This window comes from Amblyomma maculatum, chromosome 4, assembly GCF_055883805.1.
Source record: "Amblyomma maculatum isolate TAMU_Amacu chromosome 4, ASM5588380v1, whole genome shotgun sequence".
NCBI lineage: Eukaryota > Metazoa > Arthropoda > Arachnida > Ixodida > Ixodidae > Amblyomma > Amblyomma maculatum.
This window is the reverse complement of record NC_139347.1, coordinates 37,887,797-37,914,866: the sequence shown is the minus strand read 5'-3', so window position 1 is coordinate 37,914,866 and position 27,070 is coordinate 37,887,797. Positions and strand designations below refer to the sequence as shown.

Sequence of the window (27,070 nt, the reverse complement as noted above, 5' to 3'; positions counted from 1 at the left end):
TACGTGGCTGCATATTGAAATCTGCATTCATACTCACTTTCCATGTACTTTCCACTTTTTTTATGAAAATTGTGATTTTAGCTCCCCATCTCAGGCACTTGTGTGCCTCACAGGCTTCTGTGGCTGCATCAGAGTGCAAGTGTTATATCAGTAAAAATCTGCACTGGCCTTAAAATTTCAATTTACTACCTCTAAACGACATTGCTTAAGCGCTCTAGAGAAGTTTGATAGACTCAGTACAATTCCCTGTTCAAATACAAATTCGAACAAAGACATGTTAAAACACACAAATTTTAATACTCATCTTAAAAAACAATGCAAGCACAGCATCACAACAAAACTCCTCTAAATGGGCTCAACAATTCTGCAGTGATCAACACACGAATACAGGTACCTTGAGACTCTGGCCACGCAAAAAAAGTTCTGAGGTTGGGCAGACACTCTGCAGACTAGCCAAACATTCGGATGCTGTAGTGTGGTCGTTAAGACTCAGCGATATGTACTACCCTGCAGAGGCAGAAAAAGGCTGTCCAAAACAGTGAGCTTCCTCTTGGCAGCACAATGCCACGAGTAAATAACTATGCCGGCCTACATAAAAGTGCACTTGGCACTTGCGGACCTGCCGCGATGCAATGAAATGTGTTGAGAGACTCTCCCCGTCAGTGACATCACCGAAAATCCTTTCAAGCTGACAAGATCTAACACTAGTCAACTCAGCTAGATTGAAAAGGGCAAATATTAAAAGTTTTCCAGCTGTTGCTAGAATTATGTTACCACTTATATCACATAAGTCGGCTGAGCTGGAACTGTATAAAAATGAAAGGCTTTCTTTATAATAAGCAACCTTTTTGCCTGGACGCACTGAAGCCAAAAGAGCGATAAAAGGCAACTGTGTAAAACCTGCATGAATCCTGTACGTAAAGAACTAGCAACTCCTGACAACATTCTTTTCCAACAAGAACCAATGCATAAATATTGCCTCAAGGTTCACGTGATCACTTCTTCATTGTTGTGGTGGCTTTTTGTGGAAGCATCCTCCACCCCTTCATCGTCATCAAGTAGAGTCTTGTTTTCCGTATCCTGAAAATAATAGAAGCATGTGATTAATAGTGTTACATGAATGCGAAGCAAGGATTTTGTGAAAAGAGAAAGGACGACGACAGTGGCACAGCATTAAAAACACGCTCAGTGTGAACAAGCGCACCTCATACTATTTATGAAAACCGATTCGCTGCAGTGTCTATACCAAGGGTACACTTGCGTCGTAAAACTGCTTTTACTCTCCATGCAGACATCAGCAGAGCGAGATTTCTGAAGCATCGCGGGACTTCAAACATCTTAGGTAACTTACCTGTGGATGAAACAATCCTGCAAGGATCTTGCCAAGGATGCAAGCCCCGACAATAAAAAAGAGAAGGCCACCCAAGGATAGCAGCAAATAAGCAAAAAGCATGCTGTAGAATATTGGGTCTTCCATTGTCCATTTCAAATGGTTGGCCATGTCATCATTCATCTCGATGTGCTGTAAGGAGCATATATCTGCTTGAGGTAAAACTAAAGAGGTAAGACTAAAAGGATGTAGAATTAATAAAATGCATGTAGATAAATTGACAGCATCAAGACAAACAGAAAGAGAGAATGGAGAGAGGATTGGTTAAGAACTGTCGTCAAGCTTCTTGTCAAGCAGCTTTTTGTTCTTAACCAATTATTCTAATTCTTGTCAAATGGTTACAAAATACCAAAATAGTAAGAATAGTGCACATGCTTACGATTTCTTCCCACAGGAATGGATAAACCACCTCCAGTGCATCAGCCAGATTCCTTTAAAGAAAATGGTCAAGGTCACTATCAAAGGCTGCAAAGGACATAGCAGAAGTATTGACATGGCCACTTAGGGTACCAAACTGGATTCCAAGGGAAGGAAAACGTAGCAGGGGGCGGCAGAAAGTTAGGTGGGCGGATGAGGTTAAGTTCGCAGGGGTCAAGTGGATGCAGCTAGCACAGGACCGGGCTAATTGGAGGAATATGGGAGAGGCCTTCGCCCTGCAGTGGGTATAGTCAGGCTGATGATGATGATTGACATGGCTCTACACAGGCAGTAAAAACAACCTCAGAGCACTACAATGAAAAATATGGCTTACGTGATCAATTTGTTCTGCTTGATGACTGTATTGAGCTGTATACGGGCCCTCAGACTGACCGTGAGGCCCAGCTTCTGCAGAAAAGCAAACAGTAAAAAGAAGCAGCACTTGAACACACTAGGTAGGATTTGAGTAGGTTTAACAGCATTTCAAACACTATTATAATTCACACAACAGCAGAATTTTTTTCACAGCTTAATTGGATACACAACAATTTCGTGCTAGACACTACTGCCAGCAAAGGTCTCATGGGTACAGAAGTAAAAGGTCCCTGGTATACTGTCGCAATCCTAGTGCATTTCAACAGCACAGCCCAGTCTAATGTAGTCTCAGGCAAGCTTAAATTAAGGCCATATAAAGCCCATTAGGCAGTCACATGGCCTGTAGAATAAATGTGAGAAAGTGCCTAAAGCTTCCAAGAAATGCTACTGCTCACTAATCAGGCTTTGATGACTTAATGCATGCCAACCAGAATAGTGTCAAGAACAGTCTAATTCCCATGACGACAAAAAGAAGTGAATTATGCACTATATGCTAAGTGAGTGTTAACGTTAGTCTGGGACCATTTATATTGAAGCTTTTTGATCACCATCCTACTGCGACACAACATTTGCCCTCACGCAAAGAGTTGAGTGACAGAGTGTGCGTTGACAGCTTGCAGCAGTGAAGAGGCTGACACCAAGTTAAGTATGGTGCAGAGTGCATAAACAGCATTACACAACTGCTTTGACAGCTTAATAAGTAGATATGTTTACCTTAATAAAACATTCATCTTTTCAGGTTGTGCAGATTTAAATTTTGGATATGCAATCCAGAGTGTAGGCCATGAAAAGGCTGATTCACATGACAGTTGACCATTGGCTCGTAGACGAGTTGTCCGCTCTGTGAGGTCCACGCCTGACAGGCATGCGAAAGCCACGCCCACGGTTAGGCTGATTGTTGCCACTTCTCTGACATTCGCCTCCACAGGAGGTGACAATAGGATTAGGCATGGCCATGGTCTTTCATCGTGCTGCTTAAACAATTGCTGGCCAGGTGCAAATCTCAAGGAGAAAGGAAGTGGAAGTTGGTCATCACGTGATGCCTGTGGGCCGATGGTCCACCTTGCGAGTCTGAGGTATGCATTCATTGCCCCGTTAAGCCCTTCTCGGGGGGCATATTGCACAATATGCAAAATAGGACAGTACTACTGCTACTACTTGAAACTTCACAGCCTTTAGACAGCCTAGCCTATACCCATGCTCCAGAACTTACTGGTTCAAGGTCAAGCTGGAAGCGATGAAGAGTGCTGTTTGGCTGAAGTCCCTCCACTTGTTCCAGATAGTAATGATCGGCCATATAAAAGTGTGGGAAGGACAGTGCTACAGGTGCACCTACACATGGCAAAAGAACAAAAAAAAATGCAATTCTTCACAAAACAGGCTGGAGATGTAAAATGCAAGAATCTATCGCTGACTGCAGTGCTCTACTTTACAAACAAGCACTGCATGCAATTTTAACATTGTGAAATAAAATGTACATTGAAAATAAGAGCAGTGCAAACTCCAGAATCACCGATTACTAATTCAATTTGACACATGCTAATGTGCTGGCCCATGGATGCCATTCTTTATGCCCTTTTTACGTTGGGAAACTAGAAACTTAGGAACAATCAGTACCGTCTCAATGTTCTGTTTGCAACTGTTTCCACTGTGTAGTAAAAAAAAAAATTAAAAGAAATGAGCATTCAAAAAACTATTTCTGCCTTCTAGGTGATGCCTTCAGCCACAAGTAACATGATTACTCTCAACTAGTAACTTTTAATCACTCAATAAAATTTATTAGTAAAATGTTACAAACTGAATGATTCATCATCTTTCTATTCCCTACAAAACGACAAGGACTAGTTTGCTCACACCCACTCCATTTAATAAAACTGAGTTTCGAAGCCCTGCTGCCATCAAGTTAAGGACACAGGGTGAGTTAAGAAATTTTAAAGAAATTCAAATTTGTTTTTGATGATATTGGATTTCTGCTTTTTCTTTAAAAATGTTCAATACCTCATGTGCATGGGACATTTTTATAACCTAAAAATTTCATTTCCAAATCTGGGTAATGACTTATCAAACCCCAATTTCATAACGTGTGCAATGCGTAGCCTTGCTGTGCTGTGCTGAGCAAGAAATAACAGAATAGGTGCACTGATTCTCTCCAGGTTAAGCAGAAACATTACAGTGCACCTGGCAATAAAAAAAAAAAAAAAAATGAAAGCTTCCGAGCATTTTGCTTTTAGGCAAGTTTAGCCCTTGACTATGCAATTTGCCTGAAACAAGCTGTTTACTGTTGCGCTGTTTCAACAAGATTTCATGCAAAATATATATATATATATATATATATATATATATATATATATATATATATATATACATATATATATATATATGTTTTTAGCACTGGGGCGTGCATGTAACTGTAACCATCAGCAAAGAGACTGCGGCAGCAAAAGACACCAACACAGTTTCCAGCCAAATGCAGTTGTGGCGCCAGCTGGCATCGCTGGAGGAAAGCGAAACGACTGAAGTGTCCAGGCAAGCGTGGTATGTTTTCACAATGACGCTAGATCACGGCACCACTGGCCTTAGTCAGAAAATTGGTGTTCGCAGCTTTCGCTAGTGCAATCTTGTCACGGACCATTCTGGTTTCGCATTATGCGTGGGCCAGACCAGGCAAGCACCACTGAAAGGCTTACTACGCAACAAAATGGTCAACATTACGCAAGCTTTCTGCATGGTTTCACTGCAAATGTGCTTCTGGTTGAGGCGGGAGAGGTTTTCGAAACGGTTCCGATAACGTTGCAGAACACTGTACATTGAGCCTACCTTGCGCCTTTAAAGGGAAATTTCAGTGTCTTTTGATCTCTTCGTATTTTACTGAAGCTTTCTCGAAAGTATGCTCAAAGTTTTCTGATCATTTGTACCGATTTCCTAGCGCTGTACTGTTTTGTTGCAATGCAAATTAATTAAAATTTTTTTTAATTCAAGGCTTTAATGGGAGGTTTCTACGGAAAACCTTGTATGTGTAACATCACTGTAAGGCCATGTACATTCACACTGCATTTGCTGCAGGATAAAATTTTGAGTTCACTTTTAGTCCCTGCAGACACAGTGGCCCCAGCTGTCACTTACAGTAGTCAATTTAGCTAATCAACATGCATATGACAAGCTGTTTTGGTCGTACTCGTGACGTCACAGGTTGGTCAAAACCTACTTTCAGTTCTGGTTTCCTAGTTTTTAATTTATAATTGAAAAACTGTACTGAAGAAAAAGAGCTCAGAGGGGGGAGAGAATGATGCAATTATGAACTTAAAATCTTCAAAAACCTTGATGCTCTGCCTCAATTAAGATGAGCCCTCTTGTAGAAAGGCTCGCTGGCACACTGAAGCTTCCCCTGAACCCCAGTTCATTTCAATTTTTTCTTTGATACAGGCCATTTCAGTGGTGAAAACAGCTGAAAGTATTTATCAGTTTTTTTTTCCTGCTTCATACAAAACCAAATGCAACCACTAGCAACGATTCAACGAGAACCTAATTTTCCTTTCTAAATTGTTTGCTACGACACTGGCCATGCTGGTGATTAATGCAAGACTATGCAAACAAAAATTGACTTTTTGCTAAATTTAACTCAACCTGATCACAGCCTTAATTCCATCCGAGAACTTCTGTAGGTGATCCATCTCCTTATTTCTGTTGTACATGCCACGCATGAAAATGGAATAATAACCTATGTGATCACATCTTTGAAGACTGAAAGCAGCAACTAACCCTTATCTGCTTCAGCAGGAGAGCAATTAAAGAACATTTTTGTAGTTAGAATAAGGACACAAGGAGACAAATAACAAGTAGATGTTTTCTGCACCATCACAGCTGACATGCTGAAGTGTAGGTGAGGATGCAAACTGTTTGAAATTCACTGCAGACACCACGCTCAAGCCACTCAGAAACAAGAGACACCACAGATATCATCTGAGCAAGGGTCCAGAGCAAGGCTACAAGTGAATTCATAGTTTAGAATAGTATTCCAAAGAACATATTATTGCGGAACATGGCATGAAAAATGGGCTGTATAGGCTCTGCTACTATCACCAATACAGTCAAACAGTGAACAGAAAGGATGTGATATTGAATATAGGCATTTTAAATCTCTGAGACAGACACGAAGAGGCCCTGCCTCTTCACGCACCAACAAGAAAGCTTCCCTACAAAAAGGCTCACTCTCGCAATCCACCTTCCTAGCACTTTCATGCAAATGTGTGTGCAAGCTACCCTGAAGTGCGCTTTGTGTAAAGTGTGGTAATTTTTCTTCCTTCGACAAAGCCGAGCAGAAGCCCCGCAACTGCCACTGCAGTGTTAGCGTGGCTCACGACAGCTGCGAAAGTTAGTCGCACATGAGAAACAGTTTATCTCAAACAGATTGTTTTACACTGTATCCTATAGAAAGCAGACAAATTGTCTCACACTGTTTATCTCATCTGAGAAATAGTCTAAACAAGAGTTTACTACTGTCAGAGTTAGTGTTCAAGTAGTGAGAGTTTCATACCATGTTGGCAGGGGCCTAAATCCATCACTCCAGAGCGAAGCTGAAACTTGGTATCGAAACAGGCGTTGGCTGAATAATTATCACCATTTTGGAATGTGGACCTAGGAGCCACAAATCGTTCTAGATTTATCCCCATTTTTGCGACATATCCATCAGAGACCATCTTGAATGACCTGGAAGCAGGGAAGACGGCTGCAGATCAAGAAACTTAAAATGTGCTGCACTATTTCTTTTAATGGTGTGCCATGACAAGAAGGTTAGGTTATTGGCATATTGATTATGTTTAGCACTATCGCATGGAGTCAACCTTCCTAGAGAAAAACGATCTGAAATTTGGCTGACCTCTTTGTAGGGTGTAAGGTAGCTTTGGACGAGCGGCGGGTAGCACACACACTGTAGTTTGTGGGGTTTAACGTCCTAAAGCGACTCAGGCTATAAGGGACTCCGGAAATTTTGACCACCTGGGGTTCTTGAACGTGCATTAACATTGCAGAGCACACGGGTGCCTTGTTTTTCAACTCCATCAAAGAGTGGCTGCAGAGGCCGGGATTCGATCCCGCATCGTTGGGAACAGTAGTCAAGCGTGGTAACCACTGCGCCACCTTGACAGGAGCACACACACTGGAGTCCATTCCTAAAGGAATACATAAATATGGCATGTTCCCAGTGGTACACATCAAAATAATAGTTAATTCAAATTGTGCACTGTCTGCCTGGCTTCGTTTGCACTGGTGGCCACTCCCTAGGATAACCGTTAAGTAGTGAAGGTGTAAGTTACAATGGATAATCTCTAGAGTGTGTGCCGTATAATCCGGAATCACATGGCCGTGCAAACTTGCCGCAAGCTTTTCAGCCCACACAACGGGAAAGGCAAGGTGGAGCACCTTTTTGTTGTTTTATCTCTGCTGGCATCATAATCTGTTGATAATTTATTGCTTCATGCTATGAGTGTTGTGACACCATCTCAGAGAAGACTAAATCAAAGTGCATATGCAAGGGGAGTTTTTGCTATTAATTTTTTAGACTTGAGTGACTGCTGTGTTCGTAACAGGTTTCTATAAAAATTAGCAAAGCATATTCTGGAGGACTGCTTTCAGAAAAGTATCATCACAAGTAGTATATATATATACAGTCGAGTCCACTTATAACGATACCGGTTTTAACAATATATCGGTTACAACAATAAAAACCTGCTGTACCGTCCACTTTTGTATGTTTTCTATGGTAAAATAACCCGCTTACTACAATGCCCCCTTGCCACATTATCAGTTATAACAATAAAGTCTCGCTCCTGAGTTCTCGTGCCAAAAAGTAGTTGAATGCGAAATCCTTGAAAAGAAAAAAAAAAAGAAATTCCAGCTGCTGCACCCTCCCCTCGCGCCCATACAATAGAACCTGTTTTCTGGCCTTCTTCGCATTGTAAGCCCACGCGCCTTTCTTCCGCTGCCCTTCCACCCCTCGGAACACAAATGGACTTTGCCTGTAGCTCTGCGCTGCCTGGCCACACGGTTTCTTTGTCTCGTTTGAATCGCCGCTGAAACGTAAGATGGCATATCCATCCACTGATTATCGGACAATGTTGCCGGTGAAAAGAAAGCGCACGGCTCTCGATTTGGAGACGACAAGTGCAGTATCGCGAAGGAGTACGCACTATCGCAACCGACGGTGTCGACGATCATCCGCTCCTCTGAGAAGTTCGACAAAGAAAAGTCCTTGCTTGACAGTGGGCGCAAATGCGTTCGACAAGAGGCCTGACGACAGTGACGATGACGCGGTAGGGCAGGCCGCCTCAACGTTGATTCAGTCCCTTCAGTTGATTCAGTCCCTCTGGGGCTTTGTTTTCGCGAGGGACCTTCCGCTGCACTACGTGGTGTATCTAGATGCCATGGAGAAGGATGTCGACACACTTCGCGTGAGGCAAGCAAGGTTAACGGACATGGGGTTTTCTCATGCAAGCCAGTGAGATGTATGTACGTGGCGAGATGCGGCGATTTCACCCCAGGGGCCTGCGTGCTCCAATCTCCTCTGCTTTTAAATAAAAGTTTCGTCTTTCTCTCTCTTCACCCCAGCGTTACTTCGGGATTTCTCAAGCTGAGGGGCAGCCACGGCAACCTTCTCATATTTTTTACAAGACCCCTTTCGGGGCCACCAAAACGATGTCTCGGCGGAGCTCTCATGTCACTTGCCGTCCGTGACCCCTCTCTGCAGTTGTTATACTTTTTTTCGTGCAAACCGTTTATAACAATTATCGGTTATAACAATGGAAATTTTGTGGCAATTGAATACTGTTATAAGTGGACTCGACTGTACACACATTATCTGCCCAACAAGATACAAACCTCATAAGAAGTGTGAAATTTTCAGCATTCTTGTATCAGAAAGTGCTTAGATTTCAAATGAATGCTAGGATGTAATGACAACAGCCAGCACAGGAATAAAAAACCAAGTGAACACCTTGACTTGAAGATTTGGCCTTTTGAACAGCTTTTCGAACAAGAATATCTGGCCATAAGAAGTTCTGAGAACTGGACATAAATTCAAACGCTGTGCAAACATACCATATTTTCACGATTCTAAGCAATACCTTAACTTTGTAGAAAAATTTTGGAAAACAAGCTTGCATTCGAATCTAAGCCCACCCATTTTTGCGAGGCGAAAAGTGAGGCACGCAGCAAGGCCCCCAGCGTGCTTGCTGACTCAGTCATCGAACTGGAGCCCTTGGAGTTCAGAGGTAATGCGGTGTTCGTGGCGTTACCTCCAGCTTCTTGTGTTGCTGCATTCCGACACTACACGACAGCTGGTGGCACACAAAGCCAAAAGCCAACTGAAAGAAACCCCGATAGCAACGTCGGCATATTGCCACATTTCTGATCAATCTCGTGGCGCCGTCATGCGGCCTGACTTAGCCATGCTGGCTAAGTCAGCAGTGACCCCGGTGATTCTTCGTCTTCCTCTCTAGCTTCCGGCTGCCTTGCCTACGTTTCAGTACACTCATTAAACCTAGCTTCTAGGAAAACCTACTTTGGCTATTCTGGCTGTTTGACGGTGACATTTGGTGGAGCCGTGCAGGGTATAGTCCCATGTATGCCAACTATGAAGGCACCTTTGAAGCCAGTTCCAAGTGCATGGAAACAATGCCTGTCCACAAGGCAAGCCGTCGCCTGCGAGGCCTACAGCACAAATTCAGCGGTCTGAGAACACCTCCAAGAGCCATGACTTCTACCACGAGCAGCCATACACCGCCGTTTGTCCTCCGCGCATCTCGATCACCCCCTTCATTCCACAGTGATAGGTTCGAGGACAATGAAGACTGGCTGGCCAGTTTCGATCGTGAGGCGGGCTTCGACCAATGGGACGATGACGCAAGCTACAAAACGCCCACTTCTCATTGCTGGGTTCAGCCAAAACGCGGTACGAGAATCACGAAGCTTCTTTTACCATCTGGAAAGCTTTTCGCTGAGAGTTTGTTGGAGACATTTTGTACCAACCAGAGAAAAGAGAAAACTGAACTTGCCCTGCACTCAAGATCGCAACAGACGAATGAAAGGGTTGTCATGTTCATTGAAGGCATGACACGACTCTTCAACCGGGCTGATCCAGCTATGCCCGAGGCCAAGGAGGTGCGCCACATAATTTGGGGATGTAAAGAAGCAGTTGTTTGCCAGACTTGTCGGCGACCCTCCGAGAACTGTTGCAGAATTTACAAAAGAGGCAACAGGTATGGAGCGCTCCTTGCAAGAGAGGGGCGCGCAGTGCAGCCGACTGGCTTCTGTAGCAACCGCCCATCACTGCATGCCTACGTCACTGCCCGCTGAGGAACTTTGAGGAACTTTGAGTTTATGTGGAACATTATGTGTGAAGAGCTCCAGAAAATCCACTTTAAAGCTCCACAGGCAAGCGTCGCCGCAGTAGCAGACGTGGTCCGGAATGAAATCCAGAGAGCAGTGCAGCCACCTCCAGTAACCTCGCAGCCGGAGCACTACATAATGGCTTACTGCGACTATGAAAACCTGCGCCAGTGCCACAAGCCTTTTCTCCCGTTACTACTTTAGCTCCTGTGCAGTACCAAGTTCCAGCTGTGCCCGTCCAACAGCAGGAATTCAGGCCCGCCATTCATAAAGCATACATGTGGTGAACACGAAACAGCCGGCCATTGTGCTACCACTGCGGGGAGCCCGGCCACATTCGGTGCAACTGCCCCTACCGCCAAATGGTTATCAGAGGTTTTTCTTCCGACGCACCTCGACCACACTACAATCCATGCAGGAGATTGAGCACTACCTTGCCGCTGACATGTAGCCCCCGACCGCACAATGACACCAGTCCAGATCCCCATCACCAAGAAGATTCTCTTCTTCCAACCGCCCGTCGACTTCTGGCCAGTTCAGAGGTATACGTCCCTATGGTGGGAAAACTAAAGATGGCGTCCATTTGGGGTAGAGCCGCTGCAGCTGTACAGAATCAAGAGTCTCCACCCAACGATTTGATGCGACGTGCCAACCGATCGAGACTTAACCCGACGAGCCTAATGAAGAGCTGCGAAAAATTAGTTTCCGCCGAAATTACAGTAATCACCGACAGCTGTAATGTGAATGCACTCATGGACACAGACACTAATTTTTCAGTAATGAGCAGCCAACTATCCATGACCCTCGGAAAGGTTTAGACACCTTAGACTGGGCCGTAGATCCAGACAGTCGGCGGCCATGTGGTGACGCCGATTGGTGTATGTACATCGCAAATACAGATCCGCGGTGTAGCTTTCCACGGCTTCTTCACTGTCCTCCCCGATTGCTCTAAAGACCTGATACTCTGCTTGGATTTTCTCCGGCAGTATGGCACTGCAATAGACTTAAAGAATTTAATCGTGTCGTTTGCCGCCCACCATACTCTTGACGCCGAACCCCAGCAACACATGTTAAAGCTGAGAGTCTGAGAAGATCAGGTTGTGATACCGTCAAGAGCCAGCATGTAGAGTGCGATAGCAGCCCCGGAACTCGTGGCATCGCCGAAGCCAATATGTCGCTGCTCCTGGGTCGGCAAGTCTGTGTAGCTCGCAAACTTATTGAACTGAAGGACAGGCAAACCAAACTTTTGGTGACGAATTTCGTTTGTGAACTGCAATGTTTGGTGAGCAACACAACGACTGCATATTTTGAAGAACTCGCAAAATGCGCAGGACTGTACACGCTGCCCAAAATCACAAAGTCATTAGAAAAGCAGACTAATCCACTTAAAACAGACGTCAACCCGGACCTCCTGCCTAATCAAAAACGCTGCTTGGAGATCATATAGGCTCTTTCAGAGACTGTTTTGCATCGACCTCCAGGGTTAGAGAGACTTGTTAAACCTGGAAAGCGCATAAAAAACAATGGACAACAGCAAGAGACAGACACACGAGCGCTCGTGTGTCTGTCTCTTGCTTTTGTCCGTTGTTTTTTTATGCACTTTCCAGGTTTAACATATCTAACCAACCTAAGCGCTCGTGCGTCTGTCTTTTGCTGTTGTCCGTTGTTTTTTATGTGCTTTCCAGGTTTAACATGTCTAACCAACTCGCCCAAACGCTGCCATTATTGAGTTAGAGAGACACTACTCATAAAGCGAAAACCAGAGACCATTATGTCAGTCGCCTTATAGAGCCTCAAAAAGAATGAGATGCAATTCGCTGGTAAGTTCTTGAAATGCTCTAGGACGACATGATACAGCCATCGACAAGTCCATGGGCGTCGTCTGCTATCAACAGGAGTTGATAACAATGTCAGCATTTGTCACATGGACCTGAAATGGGCGATCATTCAGCGCAGCTTGGAAGGCTTCGCAGGCATCGTGGGTCCATGTTGCTCTTTTTGATGTCAGCTGTTTTGACAAGTGTAACGAAAGCCGGAACGAGTTTGAAGGCATTGCCACAGCTTGAAGTTCAAGCAAATTGTAATCGTCTTTGGCGAAGATGTTTGCCAAGTTTGTTTGCCAAATAAAATGTCATTTCTCGAGGCCCGTCTTGTTAAGATATTGACGCGAGAAAGAGAGGGAGGGGAGGGGGAGGATATAAACTAAACACCCTTTTCACTTTCGGCATCGTGATCAGAAAAAAAAAAAGGGAGTGCTTATAATTTGATAAATATGGTAAATCGGTGGTATTGATTATATAGGCCAGAAACTAAAAGAACACACACTGATGCTTTTGTCGAAGCAAGTTCTACTACACTGGACATTATCAATGTTCGGAGTTAGTAAGAGCCTTCTTAATTTGACCTGAAAATTGGTCTTGTAAAATAATGTTAATTAAGAGCTTTTGGTTCCTTTTGAACTGGAGCTGTCAAAAAACCATCACACAAATAAATCCATCCAAAACATTGGTGAGCACTATAAGAAAGCATCCAATATGTCAACACTGCACCTACCTAGTGCTAGGCAACTTCCTCAGGAACTAAGGAATCGTTTACAATAGTAGAAGCACTGTGAAAGATATGAAATTCTTCAACAAGATGCAAGCACTTGCTCAACTAGGCGACTTAAACCATAATGAAACCAAAGAGGCCAATCAATACCTTTAAGCACTGCTTTTATTCCAAAGAAAACAAAGTGCCAGAACTCGAATTACTGAAAACCAAATGCTCAGCCCTTTGTGTGAAGATTGGCATGCCTGCAGCAACTACAAAGCACACATTAGTTAGAGCTGTCTGAGAAGGAATGCTAGTAAATGAACACTCCATACCTGCAGAAGTCAGGGTTGAAAATGTAGAGGGAGTCTTGTCCCGGGCTAAGCGGAGGCACGAGCTCACCATCTGAGAAATGGATAGAGAACAGTGTAGTACACAGTACAGCTTACTGCACTTGAAGCTGCAATCATTCTCTGCTTAGGTGTAATGCCCAAAATCAACCATCTACTAGCCGAAAGCTTCCCTGTCACTTCATGCTGCTTTATCTGGCCACAAGTATGCCCATTAATGGCTTTTTGAAAAGGCAATCCCTGCGATGCAACATCTGCAAAGCAAAAAGCTACGCAGCGAAAAATTAAAATAAGAATCCATGGCTGTCTATAGCACAAGTTGAAGCCTGCCACACAGTCGTCTAGAAGACCTCCAAGCTACTGCGTACTGAGCAAAATATCATCCTAGTGTCACCACGCACATAGCTTTAATGGTCTAGATCTAGCTAAGTGCCAGCATGAAAGGCAGAGGAGCACTGCACATATCAAGAAGTGTACGACATTCCACACTGACTGCAACAGCACATTTCTGTGTGTGCTGTTTTTGAGCACATGCACCATGGAAGAATACTCGAAGCAAGTTAAATGCAACAAGCCATTCGCAAAACAAAAGGATAACTCGTATTCAAGAGAGAGGGAAAATATGCAATCAAGAATCGTTAAGCTGACAGTAAAGAAGTCACTACCTCACTGCTACACACCGTGATGCATAAATGCACGCAGCAAACAACAAGGGCAAAAAAAAATTGACCAATCAGGTGTAAGTAACTGAATTATTAATAAAGTGTTGCAGCTTCATTAATAGCTGCTATGGCCATAAAGAAGTGAGCGTCCTAAAACCCCAGGTGGCATCAAATGTTTTAAATGAAGAGAGGACAAATAGAGGTCATGACCATGATGAGGCCTATATCAATTTATTACCACGTTCCAATGACAGACACTGCTTTTGCTGAGGACAAGGCTTTTAAAAAAATTTTGGGAACACTTAAGCTCTGCTGTTAAAGATATGATGGAACAATGCCGATAGCTCCTGTCTGCAGCTCTTCTTACTCGTTCACGTACATGCACTTGGCTTCTGGTTTAATCACGAAACCTTTAATTTGTGCCTCTGTTATCTCATGCTCATTAGTGTAAGGTCATAAGCTGCCACATTATATGAAAGACTGCCAGACAGATATAAAGTCCTGCTTTAGGCGAGGTTTACAAATGCCTGTGCGGCCTAGGAGCAGCGTGTGATTCGGGATCCAAAGGTCCCAAAGGGTTCAGTTACCACCTCAAAGCTGCCAGCATTTGAGTTGGCAACTTCTGCCAACACTTCTATGTCATACGGTTTCATGATGTCACACAGCCTGCGTCAACTAACCAGTGCCAGGCCATGTCACCAGCCAACTACCATAGGTATGTTCATGATTTTTCGAACTCCGATGTCAGGTTTCCTGCACAACGGGACCTAGCAACGAAAATGTGTTACAAAGAAATGCAGGTATTGTCCACATGCTGTGTTTTCAAGGAAACTGCTATGTCATGTGCTCTCTTCTATGTGGGTCTATCAAAAAAACAACCAGTCTGAATCATTACTAAAAACAAATAGGATGAAGCTGTCTTCAGCATCGACTTGTTATAAATAGTCCTTGCAAAATAATGCACATTCTATTTTGGCCATGCATAAGGACTACAGTTAAGTAAAGGCTGCTTTCTCAAACTATCAGTAAAATTTGGAAAAAAGAAATAGGCAAAAAGCTACCATGTCTCACGTGCGCGTAAAATTTCTTGAGTGGAAAGCTCTCTGGAGAGCTGCCAGATGACAGCTGGCTGCTGTTATTTTGAAGCATGCATCCATGTGAAGCCGTGCAACATTTAAAGTAGAATCAAGACGTCTGTATGCAGTGCGGATGGTAAAAGTCGACTACAAAGTGACAAACTGGATGGCGAAGAACAGCTTCCCCGCCCATGGATTTTGAACTTGTGAATAGCGATTCACCCAGGCAGTGTAGAAAATTTCACTCACAGGAATGCAATTAGCGGAACCGCAGATGACTTCATTCATGAGGTTGTCAAGGAGCTGGGGCCTATGTAGCAGTGACTGTGAAAGTGACAATTCCCAGGATAACTCTTTGTCTAGTAACTGCAGCCATCAAGACTGTGCAACAAAAGCATGGCTGCTAGCTGGGCACGACTTCGATAGAACAAAGTATGGTATGCAGAACCTATAGTCCACTTTGTGAAGCTGAAATTTTACTTTACTGAAATTTTCAGTCAGCTAACACCCGAGGAAAATTTTTTCTGCCCCTCGCATTCAATGTCTGAGTGTTTGCTTAGAATCAAGGTCAGCCTAGATTTAAGTAAAAATGGTAAAAGCCCGTAGTTTAAGCACAGAAAAATCTCTCAATGGTTTTCTTTTTTACCCAGCAACAGCATTATTAAATTTTATTCAAGCAACAGGAAGACCTTGCTGGCATATAAACATGCAGAAGCATTACTTAGCCTCTCAGTAGTACTCACTTGAGCCGTTTATCATCCCGCAAGTCCCCCTCCACCATGTCAAGTTTCTGTGGCACAAAGATGAGCACACAAGCAGGATCAAAACATTGGTGTGATGAATGCCGTCCAACAATGTACCTACGCAAGCTTCTGCCCGAATGCAACAAAAATACACCTTCAGGCACGGACTTAAACAGCTATTATTAACAACCTGTTATTTGCTGTATTTGAACAAAATTCGGTTCACATCGATTGAGGACCATACACAATAAGTGCAGTACAAAGTACAGCAGTATCTAAAACTCAATCATCACAACAGCACCACTAAGGGAAAACATTGTTCAGATAAAAAAGGAAAAAGAAAACTCACTGCAGGCCATTCCAACGAGTGATTAAATTGTACTTGTCCATTTCACCTTTCCCAGTGTAGACAGTGAAAAGACCATCATTGGAGCCATTACGCTGAAAGTAAAATTGAAGCAGCAAGAATAAATATTACACAGCACGGTGGCAGTAATCAATCTATATAAATTTCGGTTACTGCGCAGCGGCTTGTAGCTCTCTCCCTCAAAATATTCAGAGTAAACAGAACGCAATGACCATAATGAACCATCTGTATTATATATACTTCAGAAGGTTCAAAACAGAAAACTGAGGCAATCAATGGAATGCTGCACCCACAAATGGCGTAGAAACTAATTTGACAAGAAACTAGACTCAAGGAAATGACACAGAAGCATCCCACTAAGTCACACGAGAAGAGCTACTGTGCAATAGACTCATCAACATGATTTATAGGAGCATAGACACCTATATTTTGGTCTTCTTAACGATGCATAAGGCGTTAGCATACATGGATTACCGTGTGGTAGTATTCACGAATGACTACTAAATAATTTATAACCAAACGTTTTCTCATGCTGTTTCGGTTTCAACAGCTGAACACTAACTAAGATGTCACTGTCACATGTAGGTCATGCAAGGCATAAAAAACCAATATACTCATTGCTTCTTCATTTTAATTTGCCATAATGCTAAAGACAGCCTGCTTCAAGAGTTGGAATAATAATGAATGAAGAAGCAGCAGTTTTTCATGCTTCATAAAACCTACACAGAACTTTTTTGACATCGCAGAGCTGTTAAAACAAAACAGCACAAGAGAAAAATTCTATTACAATTATTTAGCAAGACAACACACAAGGCACAAAACAGGAAAGCTCTCAAAGCACGAAGTGTCTGAGGACCACTCAGTTCTTCACAAAGAATGCTTAGCGTTAAAATAACCAACATTATTCATGGCCTTGACAATTTGATTGGATTGATTTAATTGTGAGAATGACCTCTTTGAACACCACTGAACTAAGCAGAACTTGGGCTGACATACGACCAAAAAAAATGAAAGAAATGATTACAAATATGCAATTCTCGGGAGGAAAGCCCACACTGCTATATTCTATTACTGCAGTCCATGTCTTTTCAGCTAGGTAATACCAATAAACAATGAAGCATACAAAGTAACTATTCAAATGAATCCAGTTTTAATCTTATCAATATGTAGGTTGGTTTAACGTCCCAAAGCATCTCAGGCCATGAGAGACGCCGTAGTGGAGGACTCTGGAAATTTCGACCACCTGGAGTTCCTTAACGTGCACTGACATCGCACAGCACACGGGCACCTTGCTTTTCGCCTCGATGGAAAAGCGGCTGCCAGGGCCGGGATTCGATCCCGCGTCCTTGGGCACAGTAGCTGTTGAGCGCCGTAACAAATGCACCACCCCGGCAGGGCTCTTATCAATATATATTTCACAAGCTTCAACTACAACTACTTCGATTATGCTAAAAAATGCAGCTGCGTCACCATAAGTATTGAATTTATTTTTTTCCCTGTTCACTGAAAGGTTTCTCAAGCACAAACCTGATATCCTCATGAGATTTTCAATCTAAGCTATTTTGATGTTTGCTTTCAACCTTATTTGGCAAGGGGTGCAAAGGTTAAGTATTAATTTATGAGTGCAATGCTGCAGTGAAGTGCCTCGGCTAAACCTTAAAAAAAGCAGGTTGCCTGCCTGTAACAAGCACTGAAGTCAAGGATATGTTATCTGTGCTTAGCAGCTAAATGCTGAAATCGGTTTCAGGAATATTTCTTGAAATATTCCCTTAACTCGGGCGAGATTCCACCTGTGGAGCTGTTAAATGCATGTCTATTCTGCAAGTTCCAAGCTTGTCATACAGCAGTGCCCCATAAAGCATGTGAAACAATTGTTCAGTAGTAGAACTTATAAGGTGCAGGAGCTGAGTTGGCAGGTCACAGTTACGGTTGGCTGAATGAAAGCTATGAATGACCTAGTGGCTGTACCTTGATCATCAGGCCGAACTTTCCATTGGTGTCTGGTATGGTTGGATCAATGATACGGCTCTCCTTGATAAGCGGGTCTGGGTAGCCGTCGAAGAGGAGCTCGCTCACTGTATGCTGCACAACCAGTTGCTCGTGAAGCCGGTTGATAAAAAACGCAACTATTCTCCGCTCCAAAGGGTTTTTCACTTTATTAAGAAGGGCGCCTGCTGACTGAAAGGAGAGTAAATTGCAACAATCAGCAACATTTAAGAAAGCCCATTATAACTAAGCAAAGAAGAATAAAACTATGCTGAACCTGCTGCTGTTTGCAGGCTACATTCCACAACTGAACGTTTCCCTTATGCTCATTACTGTACTGTAAATATGTTACAGGAAGACTTTCAAATAGAAGTCACAACAACAAAATATAACTGCCATATTTTCCTGTGTATAAGTCCACCCCCCGCCCCCAAGCCCTATTTTTCTTTTTCAAAATTTTTCGTCAGTGCATATTACACAATGGTCAGATATATACGACAACAGATAATGTGCCCCTGTGAATCATCTTTTTCCGTGCTTTTCATGCCCAGTAACTGTTCTAAAATAGAAGTTTAGTACGTCATCTTATGGGCAGAATCGCAATCTCGCTATAGCCTGACCAAATGAAGTGAGCACTTAAAGAAAAAGATCTGCGCATGACAGCTTGCCGCAGGTGCGTTTTTCAAAGCACTGACAAAGATATTAGAACGTACAGGTGCATCTTATACAGCCGTGCAACCTATGTGCAAATTTCTTACGGAAAAATTGCTGTTTGCTGAAGGGTACAATCTGCAGACTAAAATACTGTAAAGCATGATGGCGCAACCTATACAAGTACTATAAGCATAGCATTTTTCTTCGTAAAGGTTTCTGACATGCTCACCAAGCACTACTTTATGGAGCCACACGAGAAGTCACTTATGTTTTGAAACGAACAGTAGCAAAAAGGTCAAAGACCAAGCCACACAACAGAGACTGAATAGAAGCAAATGAAACCTACCACAAGAGGAATATTGATGGATGTAATGATGTCCTTTTCAGTTCCAACAGATGCATTCCTGTCAAAAACATAAGTCTTGACTTCTCTGTAGGAAACAGTACCATTGGAGTTCCACGTGATATTCTCCTTGATCCATGTTACCCTGAAAAAAAGAGAAAAAACCTTCAATATTCTAAACAACAGACAATGGAAGAATAAAATATTATGTACTTTGAACACGAAAAATATCTGCCTTGTTTTCATTGACATATCAGTGCTACAAAGAAGCGGCAACATTGCAGTAAAAGTGCTTAATTGGTTACCATACTATGAAGCCCTTCAGCTTAGGCATGCTCAGCTACCACTGCAATTAATACCACTGAGGCCAGCTTCAGTAGCAAGCATGCTTCATTGCTTAACATATTACAAAGCCCTTTCACCTAAGTACCTTTAGTTATCCTCACGATTGCCACTAAATCCATCTGAAATACATCTGAAATATCCGTTTCAGTTCATTCACCTGGAAAAAGACTACTTCAAAATTTCAAATATCAATTTATCTTGCAGTGGCAACTGGAAACTATACAATACAGTACTTAAAAAAATAAGCTAACATTTCTATAAAGTGTCATGTCTCCATCAGGAGCAAAATTATTATCCATGGGGTAAAAATGTTAAATTCCAATCAATAGCATGCAAAGACTGGTCATAAATTCATATCCTCAAAGGCACATGCTCAGGCCAGCCTCTACAGAAATATCTCCACAGTATGACATGTTTTTAGGACTCAATTAAGCTACTTTTGAATCATTTCTGTCAAAAGAATTAATGACATAAACAAAGGAGCATACTTTAAACATGTTAAATCACTCATCCTTGCAAAACAAAAAAGGAAAAGTGGAAAGAACGGAGCCAGAGGTAATCCAAAACAGAGAAATGATGTTGAAGACAATTTTCTGCATTCATTTTTCATGACTAGCTTGAAATGACTCCAAACAAAATTTTGCACATTTAAACCCTTTCCTTACAGTGTTCACTTTCTTCAAATTGCACCCTGCACAAGGATCTATTTATTAATGTGAAAGCATTACTATATAAGCAAGATTGTGTGTACAGAACGTGTCTGCAGCCGTTGTGTCATTCTCGGAAGAGTTAGGATCAAACATATGGTTGTGATCGATAAAGGATGATGTGAGGATGCTGCAGAAAAAAAAAGTCAAGAGGAAGATTATTTAATTAGAGCCAAAATGTAAAAGTAAAATCAATCAGACATCGAAATAACCATTCGACTAATGTCAACGTCCAAGGGATGTGATGCTACGCCAACCAGAAGTGGATGTGTTTCTGACTTAACGAGCCAAATAAATGCATGACAGTGATCAAAAGTGTGCAATGAGTATAGAGAAAAAATTCCGAGAGCACTGCAGAATCTGCACTGGAGAAATGCATAAGCCTGAGCGTTGCTGTGTTGTCCGCGAGATGTGTCAACGAGATTCCGTGAGTGACAGATACTGCGCCTTTCCTTTCATGTGAACCAATTAAAAAATGCCGGTGAACTTCGATATGTTCAACGGAACGCTGGTTGTGTTCGACAAGGGGCGTGCGATGTGCCGTGTGCAGCAGCATCGCTCAGCCTTTCGTACAGGTTCTGCACTGCTCCCAGAATTTTTAATTTGGATACTCTAAAGGTCTCTGGGAGACTGTGTTAAATTAAAGAGGATATTACAGTGCTCTGGTTATGTGCACAAATGTGCATAAAGGGCCTGAAGGAAATATAGCTCCTACTGTTCAGATTCCCCTCCTGGGCCTCAACAGGCAACCACAGTTTTACCCCAATGTCAAAATACTTTATATGTAGCATCATGCCCTTGCAATATCAGTTACAAGATGACTGCCCTCGTAAAAACATCAAATATGAAAGAGCACTGATCAAGCACTGGCTATGAACAGCACTGTCAGAAGAAATTCACTGTAAACAACATGCTCAGGCATAATGTGCCAAAGCTATGTCAGGGAAATCTGTCTGTTCAGCATCATTAAGCTATATATATATATATATTGGTGGCGAGATGGACAAAATGCATATAAATATGTTAACAAGGCAGGTCCACGAAAGATTATGATTTGAGTCACGTTCAATTCCCAATTGAAGATTATAATCACGTTAAGCTTAATGACATTGCCAAGTATGCATACTATACCATTTGCTCCCTACAGGTCATGCTATGCCTCAAAATGTTACGCCTGCACTAATAACAAACGGTATTCCTAGTGACAAGGTCAAAATGGGAGCATCAGTATCACGTAAGAAAGCTGCAATTCAAACGCTTAAAAAAAAACATGTGCATGGATATTTGCTTCATGAATCTATGGTTACCTCCACGTGAAAAACTTCAATATGACTCAAACAAGGGCTGCGGCAGCCGACAAATTCCTTTCATGACATTCAGTGTCACTTGTTAGAGCTGGGTGCACACAGTAGATTAAATATTTTCCAAAATGACTGCTTAAATTGTTAACAATAAGTGTAATGCACTGCATACATAAAGTTGAATATATATACATACCAGGTGTTCCAAAGAAGTCAGCCACTCCGATTTTTTTTTTTTAAGTAGGCTTTGAAATATCAAGCTTGCTTCTGTGGCACACTGTACCAGTGCTGGCAGACTACGAAAAATAATGTTGGAATAGTAGGCTGGTTTACTAATTTCGATAAATTGGCCTTTTAACTATTACAACTAGGCATCTAGTTTCAATTAGACTTTAGCAGGCCATAATAATTAGCCCCATCAGATTTTAGAATTTCGAAACACTTATCCTTGGCCCTGTAGCTTAAGAAATTTTTGGCTATCTCGTGCCATAAGACATCGCTGTCAAAAAAACCCGCACTCTAAGCACTGCCTGCAGCGCTGCCGATAAATGGCACTATCCAAATCCAAAAGCCAACTAAGAATTTAGCTAACCATGTAACTAGTTAATGTGATTATCCTGCTCTCTGCCAACACTGGTATTACCTCGCCAAATAAGCAACCTTTCTACTTCAAAAAGTATTTAAAAATTAGTGGCTGGCTTCCCAAACATCTGGCATACAATTTCACTGACAACAAGTGCAGAATATAGGAAATACATAGAATAGGGTTTACCTGTAGGAATAAGGCCCGACCTCCTCAAGCTTTGGCTTCTCTTTATGGATGACGAAGTCAGTTGGGTTGGTCAAATTAAAGAAAAAAAATTTTCTGTATATAGGAAGAGGAATGTTCTGCCAAAGATTGAACACGTCTGAGTTGTTCACCAGGGGGAGTTTCTAGAAAGTGGGAAGCAAGGCCAAGAAACATTAAGTATATAGCTTGGCTTTCCAGCTACTGGCACTACAAAACACGCAAAAGATGTATAAATGAAGCAGCAAATTATATGCTTGAACACGATGCCTATTCATATGCCATACAAAGACTGGTGTGAATGAAAGTGAACTATTGAGCTCACAGCTACTGCAATAATTGCAGACTATTGTACCTCTGTCACATGAACCCTTTCGATCCTCACTGAACTCAATCTGCATTCAACTCAATGCAGATCTAGGTTCTCACACAGCACCTTTCAAGTGCAATCAAACCCAAGCCTGCTTGGCTCAAAGCTGCTTCCTGAAGGGCTCGAGTTTCGAGCCCATTTGTAAGTGGGCGTCGACACGCACATAAAGGAAACTTCCAAATAGTAATTCAAAACGCTCGTGTAGCACAGGCTGCTTCAATCCTTAATGACCTCAATGCAGATAGAGTTCAATAGGATTGAAAGTGTTAGTGTGACAGGTATAATTCTACATCAGCCCATGATGAAAACAAAGAAGTGGCTTGCTCAAAAACGGGAATGCATTTTTCTTTAAGTTTCAGTTTTGCTTTGTTTTATTTGTGTGATATACTGTAAGGCTTATTTCTAGCTATACTAAGCAGGAAAAAAACACCAGTCCAGAACATAGTGTCCATATTTTTCAGCTTATGGCACAACAGGAAAAGATACTGTTCAAAGGCAGCATGATAAAAGCAAACTTCTGTGCTGATGCTGCTTACTGTTCTTGTGCACGAAACACACACACGCACACACATCGCATAGCATAGCATCTTTAAAGAAAGATTCTCTTCAGTGTATCACAAGTACTGTTTGTGTGAGAAAGAGCCCCAATGGGTGAACCTGATAGAGTCGCTTTCATCACCTTGTCTAGAAGGCTTTTGAATATCCTAGGCAGGAAGATGACACCAGCACCACCAAGAATAGCCAAGAAAAACCCAACAACACCAACCACCACTGCAACAGAAAAGGAAATAATTACACTGGATAGCACATTGGCAACAGTGCAGACTGACAGAAAAAGCCTTCTATTTGCGTGCCTATAAAACCAAGGGTAATTGAGACTTTCATCAAGAAAACCAATGAATTTACATCAACATGTAATTTGCAACTATCACAGCTTTCTCATCTGAGCAACAAAACCATAGCTCAACACTGCATTAACTCACCATTTGTTATTACCAGCACTTTGGAGAATAATGCCGCTTCCACCGTGCTGACGTCAGGCGCACACAACAGCCCAGAGAGCAATATGGCGACGCCTAGGGGGCCCTCGTTGCAAAGGTCTATACTGGGCACGCGCACAGGTTTAAAGGACTAAAGACACCAAATTTTGGTGGAATTTTTCTTCTTGTTAATGATGCGCAAGTCATTACTGTATATCAATCCACACGCATTTTTCGCTTAAGACCACTAAATAATTAATCATTGAATTTTCTTTTCTCACCAGTTTCGGTTTCGTTATCCGAGAGATAGCTGTGACGTCAGATTCATGTCTTGATGCGTGGCATAAAAAAACAACAGTGATATAATCGCTTATTCTTCACTTGTAATGACTCATGTTCTTGAGGCAGTCTGGCTTTATCATTGCAGTGAATTCAAATGACACAGCAATGATTATATCGCTGTATTTTCATCCTTCGCGTGACCTAGACTTGACTGTGATGTCACAGCCATCGCTCGGCTGTTGAAACTAAAACAGGTGAGAAAAGAAATTAGATTATAAATTATTCAGCAGTCGTAGGCAAATGTGACGTGGTGATCCGTGTACAGTAATGTCCTAGGCATCATTACAAATGATAAAACAAGAACCCAAAAATGAGGCGTCTATAGACCTTAAGGTACTACGTGAAATTTGTGATATAGCTAGGTTGTAACCTGAACAATACTACATTTTTCTGCTGAATCACACACACACACGCACGCGCGCACACACACACACACACACACACACACACACACACACACACACACACACACACACACACACACACACACACACACACACACACACACACACACACACACACACACACACAGGATATCTTGTGGATGCCATGAAAACAGCCCAAGACCACCATGAACATATGTTAATCACCATTTTATAGTATTTTCTAAGTAGCCAATCCAGCCAACATGCCCCAACTACAGCCAGCTGAGGAGGAGTCCCACCGGACATGAAAACATAACAAAACTAGAACGACTTGGTGGTTGTGCAACCAAGCAGAAATGCAACGAAGAAACTCAATCCTCGAAAAGGAGAACAGGTTTCCGCACTGTTGCCCATGCAGACCACAGAGGCTCCGACTACGCTGAAAATGTAAATGCACCCAGAAAGAGGCCCAGCCTGCACGCAACTGCCTCCTGACATTGAACAATGAGGCCAGATAACGTCAACAGACAGGCCCACCTATGCGTGTTGCCCCTTTCACTCAACCTGCAACAATGAAGGACCCTTACATCACATAACATTATATCACTGAAGTGAATGAAGTAGTTACAGACTTCAGCCCACCACAGGATTAATGGATTAAGCAATAACGCTTCGACCAACACATGCCACAACACAGTGGCCAAATGAAAAACAGTGATTACTCCGTTATTACAGATATACTCCACCTTGTGGGATTCTCCTAAAACTTTCGACCAACACCGCCCCCATTTCGAGTTGGTGCTAAATTTGCGCTCGCCCTACCATCTGTTCTGCTGGCTGTTCTGGTAGAGCCACTGTCCCATACAGGCGGTCCCCGGAAAAGAGGACACTTTTTTTTTACTACGAAGCTTCTGAGAAGGCTGTACATTTTCCTTTGCAGCTTTATGGCTGCGCTTGGGTGGATGTAATGAATAATTGCTCCCTCATTACAAATATAATTAATCTTGTGGAATTCCTCTAAAACATTAGACCAATCCATTAAACTGCAAGTTGTGAGAGCAAAGGAGGAAAGCAGTAGAACTGCAAAGCTGTCACCAAATTAGTAGCAAAAAAATTAATAAATAAAGCAGTTAAGTGCATGTTACGGGAGTAGAATATTCGTAAATGGAAAGGATGGGATTATGACCCCACAAACATAATGAAAAGGAAACTCCAATAAACACGTGAATGTCCCAAGTGCCTGAACAACAAGACAAAGAAATGGCAGTCTGAAACCTAATGCGTAACGCACAAGGTCAAGCAAATAAAAAAAAAATATACCGATCTCTGGATGACGTCCAAAAAGCATCCTTTACATATACGGCCACTTCCTTGTTTGGATTTTCTCATAATGACGCCAGCCATATGTTGAACTATCGAAGAATGCATTTCCAACAAAACGAAACTACCATTAAGTGACACTTGGTCAATAGCGAGATATGCTAGCAGATCAGGTTAAATTGCTGGTAACCGACAGGGCTTATGAGCGCTAACTCGAACAATGCTATCAGCCGACATTGGCAATAAGTATGTGTTTTTAAAACTTTGTTTTCGCTGAACTGCTGTACACAATATTCTGTCTGTCAGCAACGGACCTATACACGAACTATATTCTCTCTCTTACCACAAAAAAAAAAAAAGAAGAAAAAAAAGACCGCGCTTACTGCACTGAATGCCTGGCGCTAAATTTATATAATGAAGTGCACGCGTGCGCGCCTGCGCGCTGTCAACACGCACGTGTGCAAAGTTCCAAACGGTGCATGGTGCTATGAGCGCACACATGTGCAACTTTTAAAAGCGCTTTTTTCCTTCAGACAAATGCTAAAGTGAAAGAGCATGTAGTACACGTGTGTATAACATGAAAGTAACTCACCCAGAACACGACTCAAAGCCATTTCTTTCAAGCCGTCACACCCACATGACGTCCCAGTTGGCTAGTCTTCCGAAAGCCTGAAAAACACAGCAACAAGCCGACGTTTCCGCACGGTCTCCACAAGACACCTAGCAAAACGTATGGCCTCGATTTCACGGTAAGTGCAAAATCAAGGCGGCAACCGGTCGGTGCTATCGTAGTTATCATGTCCTTCACGAGTCGAAGGCAATAGCGACTTCACCGACCCCAAGCAGCGGTTTATATTCGAACTGCTTTTCAATCTTATTCCAACTTCTAGCGTTCAAATGTACATACACGAATGGCACTCACAGTGCGGTGCAGTAGCAGACGACGAATCGTTTCTGTCAATGCATCCGCCAGCCAGAATACAACAATTGCTCCCCAACCTTAGGGCCACTCCACCCTCCCGTTACTACCGCCACACCAAGCGTTGCACCTGGCTGCACTTGCCGACTCGCTTCTAAAGCGCGTGCCAGCGCTGCAGCTGCTTACCGCTTTCACTGTCGTGAGCCGCCTGACCGTCATACACGCATCCACGCACTGGCACTCTCCATGCACTCGCGCACAGCACCGCCAGCCTCTGCGTTCCGTCCGCGACTTATCGCTCCCGATCGCGCCTCACACCGCAAGCGCTGCTGCTGAGCTGCTGGGAGAGCAGTGGGA

The 27,070-nt window shown here is 42.7% G+C and overlaps 1 protein-coding gene across 2 annotated transcripts; it reads right to left on the bottom strand.

Annotated features, from left to right (window-relative positions):
* Positions 1 to 277: 277 nt before the first annotated feature.
* LOC146190746 (lysosome membrane protein 2-like) lies at positions 278 to 27,070 on the bottom strand. Of its 2 annotated transcripts, none has more exons than XM_084601130.1 (15): positions 26,900 to 27,070; positions 26,387 to 26,463; positions 23,467 to 23,558; positions 22,403 to 22,563; positions 19,281 to 19,422; positions 18,263 to 18,472; positions 16,277 to 16,368; positions 15,928 to 15,974; positions 13,432 to 13,501; positions 6,717 to 6,889; positions 3,396 to 3,514; positions 2,142 to 2,215; positions 1,770 to 1,821; positions 1,352 to 1,522; positions 278 to 1,080 (listed from the first exon to the last, which is right to left on the bottom strand). In XM_084601130.1, exons 2-15 carry the CDS (start codon positions 26,406 to 26,408, stop codon positions 988 to 990), a joined length of 1,518 nt encoding a protein of 505 aa, XP_084457256.1. In that variant the 5' UTR covers positions 26,409 to 26,463; positions 26,900 to 27,070; the 3' UTR covers positions 278 to 987. The 2 variants fall into 2 exon arrangements, with proteins under 2 accessions (XP_084457256.1, XP_084457257.1); XM_084601131.1 differs by lacking the exon at positions 26,900 to 27,070 and adding an exon at positions 26,717 to 26,860.

Bases quoted from the DNA above. Each gene is read 5' to 3' on its own strand.
- LOC146190746 (XM_084601130.1), bottom strand. From the start codon at position 26,408: ATGGCTTTGAGTCGTGTTCTGG. The intron at 19,423-22,402 runs GTAAACCCTATT...TCTTTTTTTCAG, and splicing joins GTCGGGCCTTATTCCTACAG to GGTAACATGGATCAAGGAGA. The intron at 16,369-18,262 runs GTACAGCCACTA...TTTTACTTTCAG, and splicing joins AGTTCGGCCTGATGATCAAG to CGTAATGGCTCCAATGATGG.